Raw genomic sequence first — 24,080 nt, 5'->3', positions numbered from 1 at the left:
AGAGATTTTCAGATGCTACAAGCTTGAACCAGGTCCTTGACAAAAAGCCCCGCCCCTGGATTACCCCCATTTGGGGGTCATTGGTGAGAGCCTCCAAGAACAATCACATGACCCCTGATAGGCAGTAGGAAAGGCTATACCTTCAATTACTACACTAAATCTAATGTGAGATGACTGCTTGTTCGCTTTCAGACATATTGTTGCAGAAAACTGTCCTCGACACACTCAAGAAATTCACTACTTTTCTGACATGCGCTAGTTTGCTTGTCCTAATTTATATGAGAGTAAAAATCTCCCATTAAAACCACTCTGCCTTTGCTACATGCTTGACTAATCTCTGTATTTATGCAATCTTTCACTTGACAGCTGCTACCAGGGGACCTATACACAATTCCCTCGTAAACATTTTCCTATTTCTTAATTCTACCCATAAAGTCTTCACTATCTGTTTAATCCTTGTTATGTCCTCTCTTATCACTGAAGTGAATTCAACCTTAATCACTAAGGTTACTTCTTCCCCTCTACCATTTTTGCTATCTTTCCTGTAGAACTTGTGATCTGGTATATTTAGTTCACAGTCTTGACTGTCTTGCAGCCATGTCTCTGTAATGATTATCATGTCATACCTTCCGAGTTGAATTTGTGCCTGCAATTGTTCCCAATGGTACGACATCAAGAGTCAGCAGCTTCTGGTGATGCTGGCAGAGAAAAAGTACAAAAAGGTGAAAATGTTCAAGCCGCAAGTTCTTCTTCACTTGCACTGATGCAACATTTATCAAAATTTAAGAGAAATGGATTTTGTCGGTCTTAACTTACCCCCCAGATTGTTGTGCCCACAGTTTCATCTCTTTGCAGTTTCCTCCAGAACTTGAGCACATTATCTGGGTAGCCAGTTCAGTACAAGATTGAGAGAGGGCTATCTACCCGTCTGCCTGTTTGGGTAGATCAAAATGATCCTAGGGCAATATGTGATACCAAGAATGGATTAACTGGTCATCAGGTTGTTTGCTGTTCATTGGGACCTTTTTGTATTTAAATTGGCTGCTGTGTTTGTCTGTAAAGCAACAGTGACTAGATTAACAAGACCTGTTGAATCTTACTTCCATTGAAGTAAATGTTAGAGGATGAGTGTTCTTACATATAAATCTATAAGTTGTTCCTCAAAATAAGAGAGTTCAAAAGTATTTATTGCTTAATACTCTGCGTACATCAGCATAGTGATAATAATTACACATACAATTAAGAGTACATTTATGGTAATATCTTGTGAGCTCACTGGAGATGCTGACATGGACTCAATGGGCTGAATAGCCTCCTCCTGTGCCATAATGGCTCCATTTCACATGTTACAGTGCACAAGCCTGATGCAGGGGAGGTCTCATGTAATTCTGAGATCTCCCTCCTCTTTTAAACTGTTTCTTTTTCATCCCAGCTACAAGAATCCACATTTTCCTAGCATTATCACATTCAATTAACTGTTCTCCCTTATCAATAATGGTGCTTTAACAAAAATCATTCCCAACTTTGTTTTAGCTTTCCCTTGGCCTTGGACAGATTAATGAACAAAGGCTCCCCTGAAGATGACATTGTAACTTATCTTGTATAGAAGTGGCCTTGTCCTAAGAGGACAGCTGAGAGATCTTAGGACAAAGGAAGTTTGTAACTGAATTTTGATCAGCTAGACACCTCTGCCTGGCAACTTTTAAGAGAGTGTCCACCAACACCACTTGAATGTCTATTGACACCACTGTCCCAGCCAAGGACTTGGATATGGGATGCAATTTACAGCCAGGACAACCTGCATCAAACAGTGCATTTTTCATTAAAAAACAAAGCAAAGCCTAGCTACGGTGTCTATTTAAAAAGAGTCTTTACAAACTGCAACAAACAGAACTCAGTTGTACAATCAATCACAATCACTTACAGCAGTGCCGTCTTCAGAAGTTATTGACAGGGGAATTACAAATCACCTCTATTCTGGCTGGGATTAGTGATGTCACCATGGGCAGGGTCTTCCCTTAGTCGGGCGAGTGCGGCGAGCGGGTGCGGGAGTGGCAGCAAAACCGACCGCGCACCCGTGATCGGGCCCCGGCAACGATTTCATGCTAGCTGGCCGTTAAATGGCCAGCCAGCGTGAAATGTGCGCTGCAGCCCTCAGCGCTGCTGGGGAGGGCGGGGGTGGCGGGAGGAGGGCGAGTGTGGATGTTCGCGCGTGTGCACGAATGTGTGCAATGAAAGCTCCCTGAGGCACAGAGCTGCCTCAGGGAGTTGAAGATTCAAATAATCAAAATTAAAAAACTTAGCAATGTTAAAAACATGTTCCCTCATGTGAGCAGGGACATGTTATAAATGAAATTTAAAAATTCTAATTTAATTTTTAATGGCTGTTAGAAACCTCATCCTGCTCATGGATGAGGTTTCCTAAAAAATCCAAAGGCTGCTTGCCCGCCAACCATAAAATTTCATTCAATTATAACTTTAATGGCCTTAATAGGCCTGTTAATTGTCGGCGGGAATGCTGCCGACTCCCGTGCGCACCCGCCGACTGAAACATCGCGTGATGACGTTGGGACGCTTGCCTGACGTTATCGCGCGTCATTTTATGCTCAAGCAGGTCGGGCGCGGAGCCTGAGCAGGATCTTTACAAATGACTCAAATCTAGAGCCCGTGGTGAAGACACCTATCAGTTGTCCAATGATGGGTCAACATATTTCGAATCAAACTCCAGCAGTCTTTAGTAAATTGCCCGATCAGATGATGAAGCATGCTGCCCTGGTGAGGGATAGTGGCTTCCTGACTTATGAGGATTTTCTCGCCAGAGAATTTCTGCCCCATGTGCGTTACGGACAGGAGAGAGGCAAGCTGAACTTCTTTATCCTCTCACCATCTATCCATAAGCAGAGGTGTTTTGAACGTTTATAAAGTAGGCTGTAGCGTGTTTCCCCAAACCCTCGGTTTGAGTGGTCCAATTTTTGAAGTAATATGCAGCAAACTCTCTTTATGATTTACTCAGATGGTTATTTCACATTGAAACCTGGGGGGTTTGGGGCAATGTTTGCAACCTCACTCTCACACACACACACACACAAAAATACAGTAAGCAGGATAGAAGAGGGAGTTTTTACAATTATGGATAACAACAGTAAAAGAACCACAGAAATGAATATTATTTCACGTGATGTCCAGGGCCTAGAAAGTAAAAGCCCAGAGGTTGTTTCTTTCATGGTCGAGTTCAGTTCAGATAAGTTCCTGGTTGGAGACAGCAGCATGAAAACCCTCGAATGACAATGCAGCACAATGAGGTTTCTGTATCTAGACTGCTTGGCCAGTGATGGTCAGATGCCTTTAAAATACAACAGGTTTCAAGGAGTTGAGAGATGGTGGCTGACAGCTTGATCAGTGACCTGCTGTTGTTCCTTTCAGATTAGGGGTAATCAGCAGACTAATCTGTGAGGCTAGAAATGCAATATTAAAACTGTCCCTGGTTGGGGAGCCAATTTATCTGTTAGCTTTCTAGTTTTGTGATTATAATGTGGCCTTACAATGGGGTGTGAGATTCCATAAGGATGAGAATAGAACTCTTGTTCTTGTAATCTCTGTTGGAAACTTCCAGAACAGAAGGTCAATCTTGTAAGTCATGTGACCAGTAGCAGCCATCTTTTTGGTTCAGCAAAAGTCCATTTAAAAATAGCAAAAGAAAAGAATTAAAGTTTTGATGTACACAGTTTTGATTTCTTTTCATGCTTAATTGACGACATATGTAATGAACTTATAATTGCCACAGTCTAACTGAACTTTTTTAAAGCACCGATTTTAATATTAAAATTTTATATATAGACCTCAAGACAATTACATTAACTTTTATAATGGGAGTAGAATCCAACAGGTTCTGTAAGAATGTGCTACTTGCCCCACTGGACTTGCCTTTCTGGGCTCCACCCAGATAATGCTCAATGGACAGGCATTAAAGTCAGCTTCAAAGTGACCAAACCAGAGTAACTGTACTCATATCAGCATGGCCTCAATGCCATTGGTCTTGGCAGGCTCAATCATCTCACAAGCTGGCCATTTTGCTTTGCTAGGTCATGTGTGTGAGGGGCCCGGGTTCTGGGGGCTGGAAATTGTTAAACTGTTGAATTTGACAGCAGTAAAATTTGAAGGATTTATGTCATGTAGAACGATGGTAATGACAGCAAATGTATGTACTTTTAACTTTGATTGAAACTCAATATCTTGTTAGTTAGAGATGTTCTATTTCAGTGCTCCAAATACAGAACTACATTTTTGAATATGAGAGTCTTTTGTTATCTATATCGGTACATCCTTTGATGACATGGTACCTAGATTAGCGAACCAGTTGACAATATTTAATGAAATGTGTAATATGGACTGAAAAGCCTGAAATAACGATGTAACTGGTTAATTTTTGGGCTGCATACTATGACTTCAGTTATGCCTGTTATGGTATGAGATTGCACATAGGCATGATATATTAAGTTGGATTGACCACTGTTGACTTTGCCAGCTTGTAAGCGTTAAGTGAGTGGAAAATAGTAACGGTCAATTCCACTAAGCAAACAAGCACTTAAGCAGAATTCAATATAAAATGTCTTGCGACCTGTGTGTGCTGCATTCTTAAGGCAGGATATAGACAATGAAAAGACCAAAAACCTGTGATTACATGAGGTCAGGAAGCATGCCAATGGTACAAATACCTACGATTATCAAGACACTGACAGGATAGACCTCAATATGGGAATTTTAAAACTTCTTCTTATTTTATGGGGTTATCATTGTGGTCAGAGGTGTGAGAAACCTTGAAACAGAATCACAGGATCTTTATAGAACAGAAGGAGGCCATTCAGCCATTGAGTCTGCACTGGCTCTCTGAAAGAGTATTCTACCTAGTCCCATTCCCCTGTCTTATACCCGTAACCTTGCACATTCCTTCTTTTCAGCTAGCAATCCAATTCCCTTTTGCATACCTTGGTCAAGCCTGCCTCCACCACCCTTTCAGGAAGTTCGTTCCAGATTCCAACCACACTCTGGGTGAAAAATCTTTTCCTCATCACTATTACTTCTTTCGCCAATTAAAAAAAAAGTGTGAAGATATGCCTGGGTGATGCTTATCAAACATATGAAATGTTTGGGAGTCTTACAGCAGTCAAAAAGGGCATTTTGAAACAGTTCATAGAGACGCTGTCCATAAGGGGTGACATTACCTTTGACAATTTATAGAGCTGACCAATCCCTGATCACTACAGATTTTGAACACATGAGAAAGTTGTATCTTTCCTTTGTCTCTTGCTGTACAGCTGGATTTTGGCCAACAAGCCAGAAGTTACATTTTCCCCCCTGGGTGTCAGATCAGTGGTCCAGGTGTGAACAGGGTCTAGAAGAGGCCAGCTGGGTTGGGTATTGTGAGTATCATTCAGGGAATGTGTAACCCTTTAGTCTCCTGGTTGAATCAAAGCAGAGATCTGGAGGGGAAGTGCCAGGTTTTCTGTGGGTTAAAGTTGTTAGGGGAAAATTAAAAATGCTAAAAGAGAACACTGTAAGAATTTACTGAAGAACTCTTAAAATCTCCAAGCAGCCATGGATGTTAGGCCTAATGACAGCTGAGGGTAAGCAAATGGACATTGCACACAAAGGAGCTTTGAGTTTGCGTGATTTACACAGTTTCAAGAGATGAGCTAATGTCCAGGCATTGGCAGAACCATTCAAGTGGTGTAACGATGCGATGAAGCCTTGAGAGCTGGACTGGAGATAAAACATAACATATAGTTAGTTTAGGTAAACTCCCCTCTCAGATAAGGACAGGGCAGGTGGTTTTAGCTTGGATATGGGAAAACATACAATGGACAGAGGGGTCTTTGATGAAACAACAGCAGTCTTGAGTTGTGAGAACCAAGGTCTTGCGTACGTGTTTTAATTTTGATTGGATAATTATGTATACACCCTTTAGCAAAATCACATGTTTATGTACTCAATAGGATAGTTTTAAAATGGTACCTATGTGTAGGTTACCGATTGGATATATTCAAATGTACTCAAATATATTGTGATAAGAAAAAGTATAAAAGTAATGAAATGTAATCAATCTGGGAGCTGGGTCTTTATTCTTAGGAATGATTGCGGCTCCCTTGCTTGAATAAAACTGGTAAAACGAAGCCTGAGTCTCTCTGGTTGCTATGTGGTAGGGGATTGTAGTTTCTCCTCTTCAACTGGCCTATGTGGTAGTTGCAGGATGGGAGGGAATACCCTCTTCAAAGTAAAGAGATTGAAGGGCAAGGTTGGGGACAGTTGTTCTGTTTAAAAGGTAGAACACAAATTAGATTGGGAGGATTCAGCTCCTGTGGGGTATTTATAAAATGAGGAGACAACTGAATTGAATGGGATCAGTTTATAAGTTTTATTTTTCATTGATGGGTCCTACATGATGTTACTCACCTATTCATCAGTTACCAATGTCCTATTCATATCTTTGTGATTTTGAAACGTAGGTCAATAAAATAAGTTTGAGAATTTTATGATCCTATACCTTTGCCAGCATTATTATTTATTCAATTTAAGTCTGAAGCCTCATAACAATTCGTGTGTTACAAGTATCACCAGTGATTTTGCTTGTTGTTTCCATAGAGTTGGATGGTGCATGCTTCCTGTTTTCTTAAATCACATTTGCTTTCTACATTGAAAAATTGGTTGGCAATTAGCTGCAGAGATCCCTGATTATGTATCCCTCAAACACAGTCATTCGAAAACAAAAGGTCTTGTATGGCCTCTTCCGTGGTCCTTACTCCGATTTTGGTAGTTGGAAGTTGTGTCTTCTAGTGAAAGAAATTAATTACTCTGACATTATTTCAGTGGTGGCACTCTCACCTCTCAATTAGAAGCTTGTGGATTCCATTCCCACTCCAGAGACTTCAGCACTTAATCCAGGCTGACACTCCAGTGCAATACTGAGGAAGTACTACTTGGTTGGAGATGCTGTGCTTCTGATCAGATGTTAAACTGAGGTCCAGTCTGCCATCGCAGATGGGCTTAAGAGATGCGAACAAGAGCAGAGTGCTCCTGGCCAATATCCAACTCTCAGCGAACCCATTAGAAGAGATTATCTGGTCATTGTCGCATTGCTGTTTACTGTGCACAAATTGGTTGCTACATTTCCTATATTATAAGTGTCTACACTTCAAAGAGCATTTCATTGGCTGTAAAGTTCTTTGGGACATACTGAGGTTTTAGAAGGTAATATATATAAACAGATAAAGTAATATATATAAATGCACATCTTTCTTCCTAGTGGATTTTAGAATTGGGGATAGAAACATTGGGGTAGGTTGCTGTACTGTTGGTGTGGATAACCAAATCATTAATTTAAATATCACATCAATCAGGGGCACTCCCAATTTGGCATTCTGACCTGTATGGCCAATTCTCCAACCCACACTTGCATCATTTAGTACTGACTCACTGGCTATGCCAGCATTTGTTCCTAATTGCTCTTGAGAAGGTGGTGGTAGGACACCTCTTGAACCGCTGCAGTTCACGTGGTGTAGGTACATCCACAGTGTTGTTAGGGAGGGAGTTCCAGGATTTTGACCCAGTGACAGTGAAGGAACGGCAATATAGTTCCAAGTCAGGATGGTGTGTGGCTTGGAAGGGAACTTGCAGGAGGTGATGTTACCATGCATATGCTGCCCTTGTCCTTCCAGGTGGTAGAGGTTGCAGGTTTGGAAGGTGCTGTTGAAAGAGGCTTGCTGAGTTCCTGCAGTACATTTTGTAGATGGTTCACACTTCTGCCACTGTACGTCAGTGGCTGAGGGAGTGAATGTTTGTGGAAGAGGTGCCAATCAAGCGGGCTGCTTTGTCCTGGATGTTCTTGAGCTTCTTGAGCGTTGTTGCAGTTTCACCCGTCCAGGCAGATGGAGAGTATTCCATCGCACTCCTGTGCTTTGTAGATGGTGGACAGGCTTTGGGGAGCGAGGAGGTGATTTACTCTCCGCTGAATTCCCAGCCTCTGACCTGCTCTTGTAGCCACAGAACTTATATGACTGGTCCAGTTCAGTTTCTGGTCAATGGTAAACGCTCAGGATGTTGATAGTGGGGATTCAGTGATCATCATTCCGTCGAATGTCAATGGGAGATGGTTAGATTCTCTCTTGCTGGAGATGGTCATTGCCTGGCATTTGTGTGGTGTGAATGTTAATTGCCACTTATCAGCCCAAGCCTGAATATTGGCCAAGTCTTGCTGCATATGGACACAGACTGCTTCAGTATATAGGGAGTCATGAATGTTGCTGAACATTGTGTACATTGTGTAATCATCAGCAAACATCCCCACTTCTGACCTTATATTGGAGGAAAGATCATTGATAAAACAGCTACAGTTGGTTGGGCCTAGGACACTATCCTGAGGAACTCTGCAGCGGTGTCCTGGGGCTGAGATAATTGACCTCCAACAATCACAATCATCTTTCTTTGTGCTGAGTATGACTCCAACTAGTGGTGAGTTTTCTCCCTGATTCCCATTGACTTCAGTTTTGCTAGGGCTCATTGATGCCCCACTCAGTGAAATGCTGCCTCAATGTCAAGGGCAGTCACTCTCACCTCACCTCTTGAGTTCTGTTCTTTTGTTCATGTAAGGCTGTAATGAAGTCAGGAGCTAAATGGTCCTAGCGGAAGCCAAACTGCGTATTAGTGAGCAGGTTCTTGCTGTGTAAGCGCTGCTTGATAACACTATCTACAACATCTTCCATCACATTGCTGATGATCGAGAGTAGACTGATGGGGTGGGGGGTTTGGATTGGATTTGTCCTACATTTTGTGTACAGGATATACCTGGGCAATTTTCTATATTGCTGGGCAGATGCCCAGTGTTGTAGCTGTACTGGAACAGCTTGGCTATGGGAGTGTCTAGTTTTGGAGCACAAGTCTTTTGTATTATTGCCAGAATGTTGTCAGGGCCCACAGCCTTTGCAGTATTCAGTGCCTTCAGCCATTTCTTATATTTGTGTGTGTGTGTGAGAAATTCCATTCAAAGTGTAGGCAAATTAACAATCATGTAAAATATGCAAAACAAAGACATTTTCCCATTTTTTCCAAAGAAGCTATTTACTGGTCAAAAATGCTAACCAATGCTAGCTCTGCTATGTAGGCTCATACCAATTAAGAAATGGGGTAAGACTACCACAAATCATTTCACCTAGAATTAATCCCATAAACACACAGAGGAAACTTTAATCCATTCAATCTAAACTAGATTCAAACCCAAGTCTAGAGGTGGGAGGGCAGTATGTAGAACAATTTACCATGCAGTCCCTTAGTAGTTGTTGCAAATAAACAGGGCAGTCTTTTTTTCAAAATATACTGTGTTGGACACCAAAGGTTTATATTAAATGAACACTATCAAAATTGATGGGATTATTACAACATTTGATAAACTTTATCTCAGAAATTGAACAATTTGACAATGCAATGGTTTGACCCAGAAAAAAGAATTGCTTCAACTCCATGATATATCCGGGGTCCATTATTGAAAGTATGTTCCCACACACACACCATACTCACAAAAAAAATGGGAAAATGCCCTTGGAAGTGATATGACCCAAGCCACTGACAGTTGATATAAGAGTCTGCTACACAGCCTTTCATCAGCATAAATGGTTTAAAGCTATATATAGGGCTGATCAAAATTCCTTTAGGGCAGTGGTAATGTCTATATTTAGGCATGAAGTCTGCTCTTCCTGTTCTTGGCAATTAACCTGTGACATTCTGTGAATGAAGGATACAGAAGTCCTGTTCAACCAGTAAAGTAAATTTTACTGCAAACTCTGTTGTATGTGTGCGTCTTTCTTTGTTTTCACATGGTGGCGGTTTGGATTGAGGGGTCTAAAACAAAGGGTAATAAATACAAGATTAAATGTAAATGACTTAGTGCAGAATAAAACTATTTTTCAGAGGGTTGTGAGATCGTGGTATACACCACTAGGAGTAATGATTGAAGCAGAGACCACGTCAACATTTCAGAATTGATTAGACAGGTGACTAAAGCAAAGGGGAATAAAGGGGTAAGGCACCCGAGATACCCCACTGCACCCCCCACCCCGTCCACGCTCTTCTTTAAATAATGTTGTGAGATCTTTCATATTCACTGGCAGAGTGGGTTTAACGTTTAATGTGTCAGGCGGCACTTTCCACGTTGCAACACTCCTCCCAGTACTGTACTGAGGCATTAGCCTGGATTGTGTGCTTAAGTACACTTAAGAACTTTGCACAGTTCTAGTTTCCATGTTATAAGAAGGATACAGAGGCAATGGAGAAAGTGGAAAAATGATTCACCTGGACGATAACAGAGCCAGGAGGATATACTTATCAAGAAAGGCTGAACAGGGTGGGGCTCTTTTCTCTAGCAAAGGGAATTTTGAGGAGTGACCTGATAACCCAGTAGGAAAGCCTGTAAAACTTGGGAAATGATTGGTACTGGTCCGAACTGGTGTTTTAAGGTGTACAAGACCCCTTCAGACCAGTACCAGTCATTTCCCAAGTTTTACTGGTTTTTCCTTCTGGGAAAGGTCTTTATGCTTATGAAAGGGATTGGTTGGATAGGTGGAATGAAGATGTTTTCACTGTTTTGGGGGAGAGCAAAAGTAGGGACCAAAAATATAAGATAGCCATTAATAAATTCAATAGGAAATTATTCTTTAATGGGATGTGGGCATCGCTAGCATTATTCCTCTTGACTGTGTTGTTTGCTAGGATATTTCAGAGAACAGTTAAGAGCCAATTCCACATTGCTGTCAGTCTGGCGTCACATATAGGCCAGACTGGGAAGGATGGCAGATTTCCTTCTCTAAAGGACATTATAGTGAACCAGGTGGGTTTTTACAACAATCAATGATAGTTGTCATGGCCACTATTACTGAGACCAACTTTCATATTCCAAATTTATTTTGTTAGTTGACATGAATAGCAAAGGTGCATTTAAGGGAAATGCAGCTGAGGGGGAAAGGAATTGAAGGGTTTACTGAATTTTACCAGCCACATGGAGACAGGCTCAAGGTGGGAGGACATGTAAAATGATGGTGGAAGACGTTGGAGGGAAGCCTGATGTCATTCCGCCACCACCTTGGAATAGTCCCAGAAATGGGAATGGCAGCAACGTGGTTGCCTGCTGACAGGAGGTTGGTGACCAATGCTTCCAATTAAAGGCCATTTTATAACAATGCTGGGATTTTACCAGCATCAGCACTACTCCCTGCCACATGGGGAGACAATCAGATAAACCGTGGTTATCTCCCAGTGGGTTCCTGGGGAGCATGGGGGTGGGGGAGCTGGGGGAGGGAAAGCTTTCCTTTATGGCCGCTCTATGGCCAACAGAGGGGTGCCCCTCACTCGAAACAATGGCTGGCTCTGCGGCCTGCCTGCCTGGGTCTCAGCACATAAACAAATATCCTTACCCGGCCTTCGAGGGCACCTTAATAAAGAGGCACCCTCTTCTTGTCCATGCAGTCTCAGCAGCAATCACCTCTATTGGCAGCACTTTCCAGGTTGCATAGCTGCTGACCCTCTAATTGGGCTGGTAACTCTGAGAGGCGGGTCGCCGTCCTCAATTGGACAGCGGTCACGGTAGTGGCCTTTTTAATTGGCTGCCACAGTTCAATGGCAGCCAATTAATAGGCTGTTGCCGGTAAAATCCCCCGAGGTCCCGCCGTCCACCTTCATGGGCTCAGTCCTGCTTTCATTCCCGGCGGCCAGGTCCCAAGGCCTTTTGTAAAATCTAGCCCACTATTTAAGACTCTGGAGTAGGAAATTTTTCTGACTCAGAGATGATGTGTTAACACCACATGAGATTAGGTCTACTGATCATGTGGAGGGAAAACAACAAAATAGAAAAAAATGTCCCGTTTCCATGTTCGAATTCCTATGTAATTCAGAGATTGGGTGGTTTCCAATTGTGCTTCTCCCAAGTGGCTATTCTTTATGTGTCAATGGTCAATTCCATCGTACAGGGGCCCCTTAAAAAAAAACCGTGGGTGACACGGCCTTGGAACAAAATATGACCCAAAGCCCAAAATACATGACTTTGCAGCAAATAGAAATGCATCTTTCCAATAGACTAAAAAATCTGAAGTAGAGTTTAAGTTTACTTCAATTTAACACAAATTAATGCTTTATTTAATGCTTAACAGAATGTTCCAGAGTATTTCACAGTGGAGGAGGTCGAGTAGTCTTGTGTGGCAATGACTGGGAAAAGTTAGAAGCCCTGCAACAAGCCCTAATTGATGTTGCTGACCCTAGTCGTGTGAGTATTGTTTTTTTTTTTAGAAATATACATCTCTCTGATAGTTTCAGCATCTACTTTAAACACATTTATGGCAACGGGTTGAAAAATAATTCAATTTTCTCCTGTCACTTTTCTCTTCATCATCAAGATTTTTAAGTGAGGTGAATATATGCATTTGATATTGTGATTATATAACTAGTTACTTTGTTGATCTATACAAGTATAAACAGAAGTGGTGACATTAAAACGCAAATCTGTAGAAGACTGAAAGAAAACATGATTCTAATTACCTAGCCATGCAGTACAGTAAATATGGGCTTCCCAACCAGGGGCACTATGTTCAAACCTGAGGCTCCTCTGATTTGGACTGTACCTTGAAGGCACACCTTGTTATTCTTTAAGGAGAAAAACAAACAGTTAAAAAGGCAATAAGATATGTATTTACCAGATGTAACTATATTTACCAGACGGCAGCTGGCTGCAGTAATTTATCTGTTCTGACAAAGCTCTAATATGGAATGCACGTCAACTCGTATGTTTGGTATTTTATGACATTTTTACATTCAATCCATTTTGATTCGGATAGACGATGATTTATTGATGTCTTTTTTTTTGTAGACATTCAGTCCAAAGCTTGTGCTTTTGGACCTCAGTGAAACAGGGAATATTCCTGAGGTAGCTAAGGAAATCCTCGAATCCTATGGGTGTGTGGACGTGCTAATTAACAACAGCAGTCTGAAAGTTAAAGGAGATGCTCTCAATGTCACTTTAGAAATGGACAAGAAGATAATGGATGCAAACTACTTTGGACCAATATCCCTGACTAAAGGTAACCAGTAGCCTAAGGTTTACTGTCAGGAGGATGGCTCAAGCAAGATTGTTTACATGATAAAAGAATTACTTAAAAGTTGTGGACTTGGTAGTACACTTAACTTTCATAAGAAACTGGCACTGTATTCAGGAATAAAGGGACTTGTAATGGAAACAAGGTGCAGCAATAAAGGGCAGGAACCATGAAAAATTCATGGAACATTGAGGTGACTTTTGAGAATCATTTCAACTTGATGGAAAGATGGATAACAGAGGTTACCAAACAAGTTTGATAACAATGGATGATAGTCAGCCGTTGAAAATCAACATGGTAATTCAGAGAGAAATACTGGAACCAGTTCCTGGTAACATGCAGAGTCAGGGCTCTGACTCTGACTCAAGAGGAGGTAAATTAATAATAAATATAGTTACATGATTGTGATAGAAGCATTAGAAATAAGGTACCAAAACCTTAGGCCTTTGAGGCAGAAATAAATTATGGGTTAGTAGGGATATCAGAAACTAGGTTAACTCTCGAAGATGGTAATTAATACAACAATCAAAGGTACATAAGAAATAAGAAATATGACCAGGATTAGGATTTATTGTTATGGTTCAGCAAGCTGCTCTGCCATTGGATCATGGCTGAACCTGTACATCAATTTCGCTTTCCTGACTTAACCATATATCCCTTGATTCCCTTAGTGACCAAAAATCTATCAATTTCTGTCCTGAATATACAGAGGGCATTCAATAAGGTACCACACAAGAGGTTATTACACACAATCAGAACTCAGGGGATTGGGGGTAATATATTAGTATGGATTGAGGATTGGCTAACAGACAAAAAATAGAGACTAGGAATAAACAGGCAGTTTTCAGGTGAGCTGTGCATAACTAGTTGGGTACTGCAAAGATTGGGTTACATCTATTTACAATCTATATCAATGGCTTAGGTGAGGGGTTTGAATGTAATATATTCATGTTTTCTGATTATACAAAGCAAGGTGGGAAAGTAAGCTATGAGAAAAACACAAAGAGGCTGCAGAAGAAAATAGACAGGTTAAGTGATTGGCAAGAATGTGGCAAATGGAATATAATGTGGAGAAATGTGATGCTATCCACTTTGGTAGGAAATATAAAAAAAGTAGAATATTGAAAAGTGAAAGACAGAAATGTCGGTATTCAGAGGAATCAGGGTGTCTTTGTACATAAATCGCAAGAAATTAATATGCAGGTACGGCGAACAATTAGGAAAGCAAATGGTATGTTTGCCTTTATTACAAAACAATTGGAGTATGAGAATAAATAAGTCTTAATGCAATTATATAGTGCCTTGGAGTAATTACACATGGAAAACAGACAGGTGGAAAGTAGAGTTGAGGTAGAAATCAGCCAGGATCTTATTAAATGATAGAGCAGGCTCAAACAGCTGTATGGCCTATTTATGTTCCTGTTTCTTATGTTCATATGTTAAAATGCTGCAGTTGCTGGAAATCTGAATTTCTGGCTATAGAAGTTGATCCAATAGATCTAGAAAACCATAGAATGAATTACTCTAGTTCACATTTTTAAGGTGAAAATGGCAAAATTAACAGCAGGGATATAATACAGACTACAAAGTTAGAATAAGATGGTAGTTTACTCCATGAGAAGATAAGTGGGGTAATTAAATGATCCTACAATCCTGGAGGGGAGCTGTGCTCACAGGAGGTCAATTTAAAGTGATTTAGTTCAATGTTTAAAAATTTATCAATGCACAATGTCATAGGGACATGCATGAGAATGCAATAATTTCAAAACAGGTTTTTACAGCTGGCAAAACAAAATTCTCTTTCCCTTCACAGAACTTCTTCCCTCAATGATCTCCAGACATAATGGCCAGATTGTGTTAGTCAACAGCATCCAGGGGAAATTAGGACTTCCATTTCGTGCAGCCTGTAAGTTTTACACATACTCTGATTGACATGACTATTAATATACTAAACGAGGGTATATCAGTGCATACAGATGTCACACTTCATTTACACGTATGAACAGTCTTAAAATGGTGGGTGTTTCTGAGCTGCGCTTCTAATTTTCAGCCTGAAACACATTTTGATTAAGCAATGATTAACCCCAGTGATTACTTTGCAAAAATTTTTTAAAAATAATTAAACAACAGCATCTTAGCAGAGTAATCATTTGAGCATTACATGGTATCACATTATACTTTCCAATATAAAGCAGTGTTTTATGCAACTTAATGTGTGAAACATCTTGAATGTATGTCTAATATTTTCTTAACTGTTATGGAATTTGGAGAGGGAATGAATACAAGACCATTGGAAATCTGGAATTTATGGCTTTCAAGCCTTAGATTCCTACGGATAAACAAGTGCCATAAACCCTCTGATTATGTTCACTGTCATTTAAATTCCATTACAATTTCCCATGCCAAAATGATTAATTTTCAATGTTTCAACAAGAAAAAGACCATGTCCCTATGATTCTTTAACTGGTAGTCCCCAAGCAATGGATTTTAATTAGATTTCAAATATTGTCATGTACATTGAGTAAATAAATGAGGGAATCAACAGGGGCAGGGAAGATCCTGTTAACATAAATTCAAAACCTACACCCTACAATTTATTTACTAATTGCATACTGTGGGTTCTTAAGGTTCAAAACCTGCCACATGCAACATTCCTACAACCTTCCTTTGAATGTAACCAAAAAACAACACAAAAATTTTAGGGCGCGCTGAGGAAAGCAACAAGAACAATCCTGAATATAAAGATTATGGGAGATCAAGGTCTACAGTCTAGAGGGAAGGTTTAAACACATACATAACATGAACTTTGGTAATCACAACCCAATTCCTAGTATGCTCTGGTCACCCTAGCACAAAACATTTGTGAACAACATTTGCAATCTTACTCAGGTTGGCTGTAGAGGTGCTGGATGTGGAAATAGTAATTAAAAATTGACATTGGTGAAGTAACAGATGCTGTTCCGAAATTGGGGTCAACCTTCAGAGTTGATGCAGAATAGAGGAAGCTTTATTTTTATCTGGTCATATTATAGGTTACCCAAGAATACTTGATGTTGAACTGGGTGCTGAAAATAGGATCGTGTTCATTTCCAATCATGATATCATGGAATCATACAGCCCAGAAGGAGGACCTTCAATCTATCGTGCTGTTGAAACAGCTATCCTATTGGCCACACTCCCTTCCCTCTTTAACCACAGGCCTGCAAATATTTCTTTTTCAAGTATATATGCAATCCCCCTTTGAAATTACTTTTGAAACTGATCCCACTGCTTTTTCAGGCAGTGCATTCCAGATCATTACAACTCAATGGTGAAATAAACAATCTCTTATTTTTGATTAGAGCAACTTACCGAAAAAGTACAGTAGTTCCCATTTATGGCAGGATGTTTCATTTACAAATACAACTACCGTTTCCTGTTAACATATACAATGTACTACAAACTTATATTCTTACTGTGTACTTTTCCCCATGTAGATGCTGCTTCTAAACATGCGATACAAGCTTTTTTCGACTGCCTGAGGGCCGAAGTTGCAGAATTTGGGATCACTGTGAGCACCGTGAGCCCAACATTCATTCGCTCCTATCACCAAATGCCGGAGGCTGGGAATTGGGAGGCGTCTATTTGGAAATGTAAGCATCAGCATCTTTATTCATTAACTTTAAACAAGGCCCCAAAGCTTCTGAGAAAGGAAAAAACAAATCTGTCCATATAAGCATTTATTTAACCGGTATGTATCTCGCAAACCCGAGTGTGCCTGAGCCTTTGGGTGTTTGAAACCAATTTTATTTTTGGTGGGATAGTTGCCTTTGCAGAATGATTGAGACAACTGAGTTTCAAATTTGCTCTTGGAATTTCACTAAAGCCGAGGTCAATTCCTCGGGTTCATCTCTAAATTCAGCAATACAGAAAGGAATATATCTTTGTCTTCACACTGATTTTCAAACAATTCAGCGTTTATGCCAAGGAACTGAGACCTGCGACCTACGTGATAATCATTAACCCAGACCCAACTTGTACTATATAAACAAATCCTTTTTATTCTATTCCCAACTTTCTGTTTTAACTATTATTCTTATTCTTTCATGGGATGTGAGCGTCGCTGATTACGCCAGCATTTATTGCCCATCCCTAATTACCCTTTAGAAAGTGGTGGTGAGCTGCCTTGTTGGACTGCTGCAGTCCATGTGGTGTAGGTACACCCACAGTGTTGTGAGGGAGTTCCAGGATGTTGACCCTGCGACAGTGAAGGAATGGTGATGTAGTTCCAAGTCAGGATGTTGTCTGGCTTGGAGGGGAACTTGCAGGTGGTGGTGTTCCCATACATCTGCTGCCCTTGTCCTTCTAGATAGTAGAGGTCACGGGTTTGGAGGGTGCCGTCAAAAGGAGCCTGGTGAGTTGCTGCACCTTGTAGATGGTAGACACTGCTGCCATTGTACATCAGTGGTGAAGGAAGTGGATGTTTAAGGCCATGGATGGGGTGACAATCAAACGAGCTGCTTTGTCCTGGATGGTGTCGAGCTTCTCGAGTGTTTTTGGAGCTGCACTCATCCAAGCAAGTGGAGGCTGTTCCATCAGACTCCTGACTTGTGCCTCGTAGGTGATGGACAGGTTTTGGAAAGTCAGGAGGTGGGTTACTCTCCACAGAATTCTAGCCTCTGACCTGCTCTTGTGGTCACACTATTTACGTGGTTAGTCCAGTTCAGTTCAGTTTCTGGTCAATGGTATCACCCAGGATGTTGATAGTGGGAGATTCAGTGATCGTAACGCCTTTGAATGTCAAGGTGAGATGGTTGGATTCTCTCTTGTTGGAGATGGTCATTGCCTGGCACTTGTGTGGTGCGAATGTTACTTACCACTTATCAGTCCAAGCCTGAATGTTGTTCAGGTCTTGCTGCATATGGACACGGACTGCTTCAGTATCTGAGGAATTGTGAACAGTGCTGAACATTGTGCAATTATCAGCAAACATCCCCACTTCTGACCCTATGATAGAGGAAAGGTCATTGATGAAGCAGCTGAAGATGGTTGGGTCTCGGACACTACTCTGAGGAACTCCTGCAGTAATATCCTGGGACTGAGATGATTGACTTCCAATAACCACAGCCATCTTCCTTTGTGCTAGGCATGACTCCAACCAGCAGAGAGTTTTCCCCTGATTCCCATTTACTCCAGTTTTGCTAGGGCTCCATGATGCCGTGCTCGGTCAAATACTGCCTTGATGTCAAGGGCAGTCACTCTCACCTCACCTCTGGCATTCAGCTCTTTTGTCCATGTTTGGACTAAGGCTGTAATGAGGTCAGGAGTTGAGTGGTCCTGGCAGAACCCAAACTGAACGTCAGAGAGCAGGTTATTGCTGAGTAAGTGCTGCTGGATAACACGGTCCACAACACTTTCCATCATATTGCTAATGATTGAGAGTAGACTGATGGGGTGGTAATTGGCTGAATTGGATATGTCCTGCATCTTGTGAACGGGACATACCTGGGCAATTTTCCACATTGCTGCCCAGATACTCAGTGTTGAGCTGTACTGGAACAGCTTGGCTGGGAGGGTGTCTAGATCTGGAGCACAAGTCTTTAGTACTATTACCAGAATATTGTCAGGGCCCATAGCCTTTTCAGCATCCAATGCCTTCAGCCATTTCTTGATATCACGTAGAATGAATTGAATTGGCTGAAGACTAGCATCTGTGATGCTGGGGACCTCAGAAGTAGGCCAAGATGGAACATCCACTTGGCACTTCTGGCTGAAGATTGTTGCTAATGCTTCAGCCTTGCCTTTTGCACTGATGTGCTGGGCTCCCCCATCATTAAGGATTGGGATATTTGTGGAGGTGTCTTGTCCTGTTAGTTGTTTAATTGTCTGCCACCATTCACAGCTGGATGTGGCAAGACTGCAGAGCTCAGATCTGATCTGTTGGTTGTGGGATTTTTTTTTTTTTTTTTGTGGTTGTGGGATCACTTAGCTCTATCAAATGCTGCGTTTGCTGTCTGGCATGCAAGTAGTCTTGTGTTGTAGCTTCACCAGGTTGACACCACATATTTAGGTGTGCCTGGTACTGCTCCTTGCATGCCCTTCTGCACTTTTCATTGAACTATTCCTGTCATCTGCAAGTCTAACATTTTACTCTTTAAAAACCTATATATCCTCACCTGTTGCAAGTCGGAGGGTTTGGCTTGTTAATCATATTCAATTTATAAACATTCTGATTAGCAGAACCCATGGAATTACAAGGTACACTTATTTTGGGAAACTTAGCACTTTAATAGTTACAGAATATACCTTACCTCTTTGGCCGCTGATTACAATGCTAATGCACCAACAGTCCCAATCAGAAAGAGTTAGATTTATTTAGCGCAGGGTGTTGTTTTCAGAAACATCTAAAAGCCCTTCAACCATAATGAACTATTTTGAAGTATTTCTTTATATTTATTTTTTCACGGGATTTGGGGGTCGCTGGCTCGGCCAGCATTTATTGCCCACCCCTAATTGCCCTTGAGAAGGTGATGGGGAGCTGCTTTCTTAAACCATTGCAGTCCCTGTGTTGTAGGTACACCCACAGTGCTGTTAGGGAGGGCATTCCAGGATTTTGACACAGTGACAGTGAAGCAACGGCAATATATTTCAAAGTCATGATGGTGTGTGGCTTGGAGGGGAACTTGCAGATGGTGTTGTTCCCATGCATCTGCTGCCTTTGTCCTTCTAGATGGTAGAGGTCACGGGTTTGTAAGGTGCTGTCGAAGGAGCCTTAGTGAGCTACTGCAGTGCATATTGTAGATGGTACATACTGCTGCCACTGTGAGTTGGTGGTAGAGGGAGTGAATGTTTGTGGATGGGGTGTCAATCAAATGGGCAAATGGATGGTGTCAAGCTTCTTGAGTGTTGTTGGAACTGCACACATCCAGGCAAATGGAGAGTATTCCATCACACTCCTGACTTGTGCCTTGTAGGTGGTAGATAGGCTTTGTGGAGTCAGGAGGTGAGTCACTTTCCACAGAATTCCCAGCCTCTGACCTGCTCTTGTAGCTACAGCATTTATATGGCTAGTCCAGTTCAGTTTCTGGTCAATTGTAACCCCCTAGATGTTGATAGTATATTTCATATATTATGTACATAACTGTTATGTAAGAAAATACAGTAGACCTTAGTGTACAGTAATAGCTAATTCATATTCTTAAAATAAAACAGCTAATTGTTTCTATCAGCTAACAGTTGTTGACCAAGAATATTAGTCAGGACACTGGGAATATCCATTGTTTTTCTTTGAATTGTGCCATGTGATTTTAAACCTGAACAGGACAAATAAATGAAATCACGGTTGAAAGATAATAATCCAAAAATAATCATAGATGAAGCAATGGGTAAATCCGAGGGAATGAGATTGGGAGAAATGTTAATTGTGTTCTTTCTTTCATTGCTTTGTGCTATTTAGTTTTTTTCAGGAAGTGGGCCTATGGTGTTCACCCAGTGGAAGTAGCAGAGGAAGTGCTATACACAGTGAACAGAGGCAGCAAGGAAGTGACGATCGGCAACCCAATGCCCAAAGCATTTGTCTTTTTACGAACATTCTGCCCTGAGATCTTTTTTGCAATTGTTGCTGCTGGAATTTCAAACCAATCCATAGCAGAGGAAGAACAATAATCTTCTTTGCTTGTACTTTACTGTTTCTACATCTTTACTGCTCCATCTTTCCATTCTGTCTCTTCCAAGTCTTATGTTTATTGTTTCTTTCTGATCCACTTATCTCTCCCAATTTGCCTGCTTTTAGAATAGCTTCTTCCATAAACATCACTCCTATTTTCTGTTTTGTTTTCCTATTCTGATGTCTTATATCATCTGTTTCACCTTTAGAAGCTTAGTGGTTTAAATTGAGGACAGGTCATATTAACTTGGCTTGCATTCTCTTGACCATAGGAGATTGCAGATAATCTGATGTAGGTGTTTAAAATGTGAAAAGGATTTGACAGGGTAGATCCATATGAACTATTTCCTCTGGTGGGGGAATCAAGAGTAAAGGGAAATAATCTTAAAAATAAAGCTTGGCCATTCAGGAGCGAAATCAAGAAACACTTTTTCCACACAAAGGGTAGAAGGAATCTAGAACTCTTATTCCCTAAAGAGGTTGTGAATGCCAGGACAGTTGGTGCTTGTAAGATGGAGATAGACAGATTTAAGTTAGGTATGGATATCAGGGTATGTGGAGCAAAGACAGGTAAATAGAATTGAGGTGCAGATCAACAGAGTAGGTTCAAGGGGCTGAATAAACTAATATGTTATATCTTTGCATTCTTTTATCTCCCTTTTACTCTCTAACATCAGTAAGAGTCAAGCTGCATCCAATCAATTTTACTGATTGTACATTGAAACAATTAATCAGCCTGATACCACAGGTGCTGTAAGTACTTGGGAAACTCTTTCGAGTTATCAACAGTCACAGATTGCAACTCTTTCGAGTACAATCACAGTTCTTGGTTTCCGGGAGTGGAACATGAACCCACAACCCTCTGATTCAAAGGCGAGGGCGAGGCAAAGACTGAGCCACAGCTGACACCTCAAGTACTTGGGAAAGCAGCACTAATGTTGTACCTTTGGAGACAGGCTGGATAATTTGGCCTTCCAGGTCGGAGAAGGACAACTGAATTACAGGAAAAGAAAATTAGCCAAGGAAAATGTGTACCCTGATGGAACTGAAATATTGAGGCAAAAAATTATATCGAACACTTTTCTAACATAGGTGTTGCTTATGAGCTTTGTGGGAGTTTTGTAGCCATTTCCACATTCAGATAGGGAGAAACTATTTCCTCTGATGGGGGAGTCCAGAACAAAGGGGCATAACCTTTAAATTAGAATTGCGCTATTAAGTGGTGCTGTTAGGTACCACTTCTTCACACAACTGATATTGGAAACCTGGAACACACACCCTCAGAAAGCTTTTGAGCCTAGGCCAATAGAAAATTTCAAAACTGAGATTAATAGATTTTTGTTAGGCAAGGGTACTAAGGAATGTAGAACCAAGATGGGTAGATGGAGTTTAGATATGGATCAACAATGATCTAATTGAATGGAGGCTAAAGCTTTAGGGGCTGAATTATCCCCTCCTGTTCTGAGATTCCTATTTTCCTACAACTTACGCTTAGAATTTACATGCTCTTGTTGATTCAGTTTTCAGCAACAAAAATAAAACTAAGTAGATTAAATGGTTTGTCACAAGAGATATATTGGTATAATGTAAATTTTAAAAAACATATAACACCAAGGTGCAAACCTGCTCCATAAACAATAGGCCCTAATTGAAATCAGTATGGTATTTTTTATTTTATAAATAACCTTAATTTTGAATGAAAGAGAGGAAATTGGGATTGGAGTATAATTAAACACGCCTTCTATCTGATACATGTCCGCGATCGCTGTAGGGCACAGAGACAGCTGACTGGCTATCATTTCACAGTCACTGAACAGAAAATCAATCAAAAGAAAAACACATCAGTCCTCACAAGCACCTACACAATGTACCTCATAAGTTTAGAAATTCACAGCACCTTGGTGTTATTTCATGAGGTATCTGTTTATATCATGTGCATTTTAATGACTTATCTTCGCATTTGTAAATAAAAATCACGAAGCAATTATCGCTGTCACACCATACCCACATAATGATTTAGTATTTACACAATAATAAATAAAACTAACTTTTTACACCCCTCCACATCTCTCATCCTCTCCTGATGATGCTGACTCATAATAACATATGGCTCCACATGGTACCACAACAGTTCTCCGGTAGGGAGTTTAGATAGTTAGTGTTAGTACATTATCCGACTTTGAAAGGTGCCACAGCTAAATTTGATCCTATTTTCACTGATGTTCCACACACTTGCATGTTCCAATGTATATAAAGCAGCCAAATGCAAGAACCCTGACTAGATTTTCTGCTTCTATGGATTAGATGCAACTGAAGTACAATTGCGTTACTTCCGCTGTCATCACTCCTGAAATTAGTCAACTCAGCATCCATTAAGGATTAAACCTGAACCGCCCTGATCAGTGTAGACTAGCGGTGCATTCCCCCGCCAAGTAATTTAGGGAGCCTCATCCTTTTTTTAATTAAATGTAGGAACTTGAGAAATATGTCCTGAACTCAGTTAATTCTGCGTTGATAAAATTACTCTCGGCGATATTAAAGAAGACATTATGCATCCTATAATATTCCTGTCCTCTAATTTAGTGGAAGGATTAAGCCACTTAAAATAAATGGGTTAACGCTTGCAATTTAAACAGCTGACGGCAAAACGGAGGATAAACATATTAAGCTTTGCTCTGCTAGCTCTGATTTCTAGTCCACAATTTTGACTGAGCAAGTTTGTATGCAATATTATTTATGTAAGAAAAAATATACAATTTGCTTGCAAGTTCTTAATGTTCCAGCTTCAACACGCAATCTCTTATTGCTCTGTGGGGTTTACCACTAATAAAGCAACATATTTCATTCTCTCCTCTGTGGTTTGTTCTCAATGACCTTCTGTATGAATTACATGGCAGACAGCATCTTATTAAGAATAGTTAGAATATAATAATTGCTGAAATGACCAGTGGGCTTCTTATACTGCAAGTACTGGCTTGATAATACTTGCCTTGGAGTGGTATGAGTCGGCAGCAACGAGTTATACTACAAGCACTGCATAGCTCTTTGGTCAAGCAAAGCAGGGCTCTGAGCATGAAGCTCTAAGTTGATATGCACTTATACCAAGCTTTGCTTACTGACCTACAAATACCAGTTAACTCTTTAATGCCTAGAGAGAAACTAATAGATGTTACAGACTCACTTCGCTTAATTTGAAATATTTCCTCAGGAATAACAAAAATGATAAACCATGCTGCTTTGCCTGAGCTAATGGTGTACTTTCTTTGGTCAGTCTGCTATTGAAACAGACCAATGTTTGCAATAAGCTT

The 24,080-nt window shown here is 40.7% G+C and overlaps 1 protein-coding gene and 1 long non-coding RNA gene across 5 annotated transcripts in view; one reads left to right on the top strand and one right to left on the bottom strand.

Annotated features, from left to right (window-relative positions):
- Positions 1-23,621, top strand: part of dhrs7cb (dehydrogenase/reductase (SDR family) member 7Cb) — a 70,002-nt gene extending 46,381 nt beyond the window's left edge. For 2 of the 3 annotated variants that reach the window (XM_078570755.1, XM_078570754.1), the window contains exons 3-7: positions 12,189-12,301; positions 12,902-13,112; positions 14,941-15,033; positions 16,604-16,759; positions 20,563-23,621. In XM_078570755.1, coding sequence (XP_078426881.1) covers positions 12,189-12,301; positions 12,902-13,112; positions 14,941-15,033; positions 16,604-16,759; positions 20,563-20,771 — 782 coding nt within the window. In that variant the 3' untranslated portion in view covers positions 20,772-23,621. Of the gene's footprint in view, positions 1-10,214; positions 10,391-12,188; positions 12,302-12,901; positions 13,113-14,940; positions 15,034-16,603; positions 16,760-20,562 lie in introns of those variants that run through there. The other variant, XM_078570756.1, reaches the window with a different exon arrangement.
- The window catches only part of LOC144699651 (uncharacterized), a 29,977-nt gene continuing 15,695 nt past the window's right edge, over positions 9,799-24,080 (bottom strand). Inside the window, exons 2-3 of one of the 2 annotated variants that reach the window (XR_013580580.1) lie at positions 12,574-12,678; positions 9,799-9,888 (exon numbers count right to left, since the gene is read on the bottom strand). This is a non-coding gene — a long non-coding RNA (uncharacterized LOC144699651). Of the gene's footprint in view, positions 9,889-12,573; positions 12,784-24,080 lie in introns of those variants that run through there. The other variant, XR_013580579.1, reaches the window with a different exon arrangement.

This window comes from Cetorhinus maximus, chromosome 24, assembly GCF_964194155.1.
Source record: "Cetorhinus maximus chromosome 24, sCetMax3.hap1.1, whole genome shotgun sequence".
Classification (NCBI taxonomy): Eukaryota; Metazoa; Chordata; class Chondrichthyes; order Lamniformes; family Cetorhinidae; genus Cetorhinus; species Cetorhinus maximus.
The sequence above is the reverse complement of the archived record's forward strand: the minus strand, read 5'-3'. Positions and strand labels throughout refer to the sequence as shown.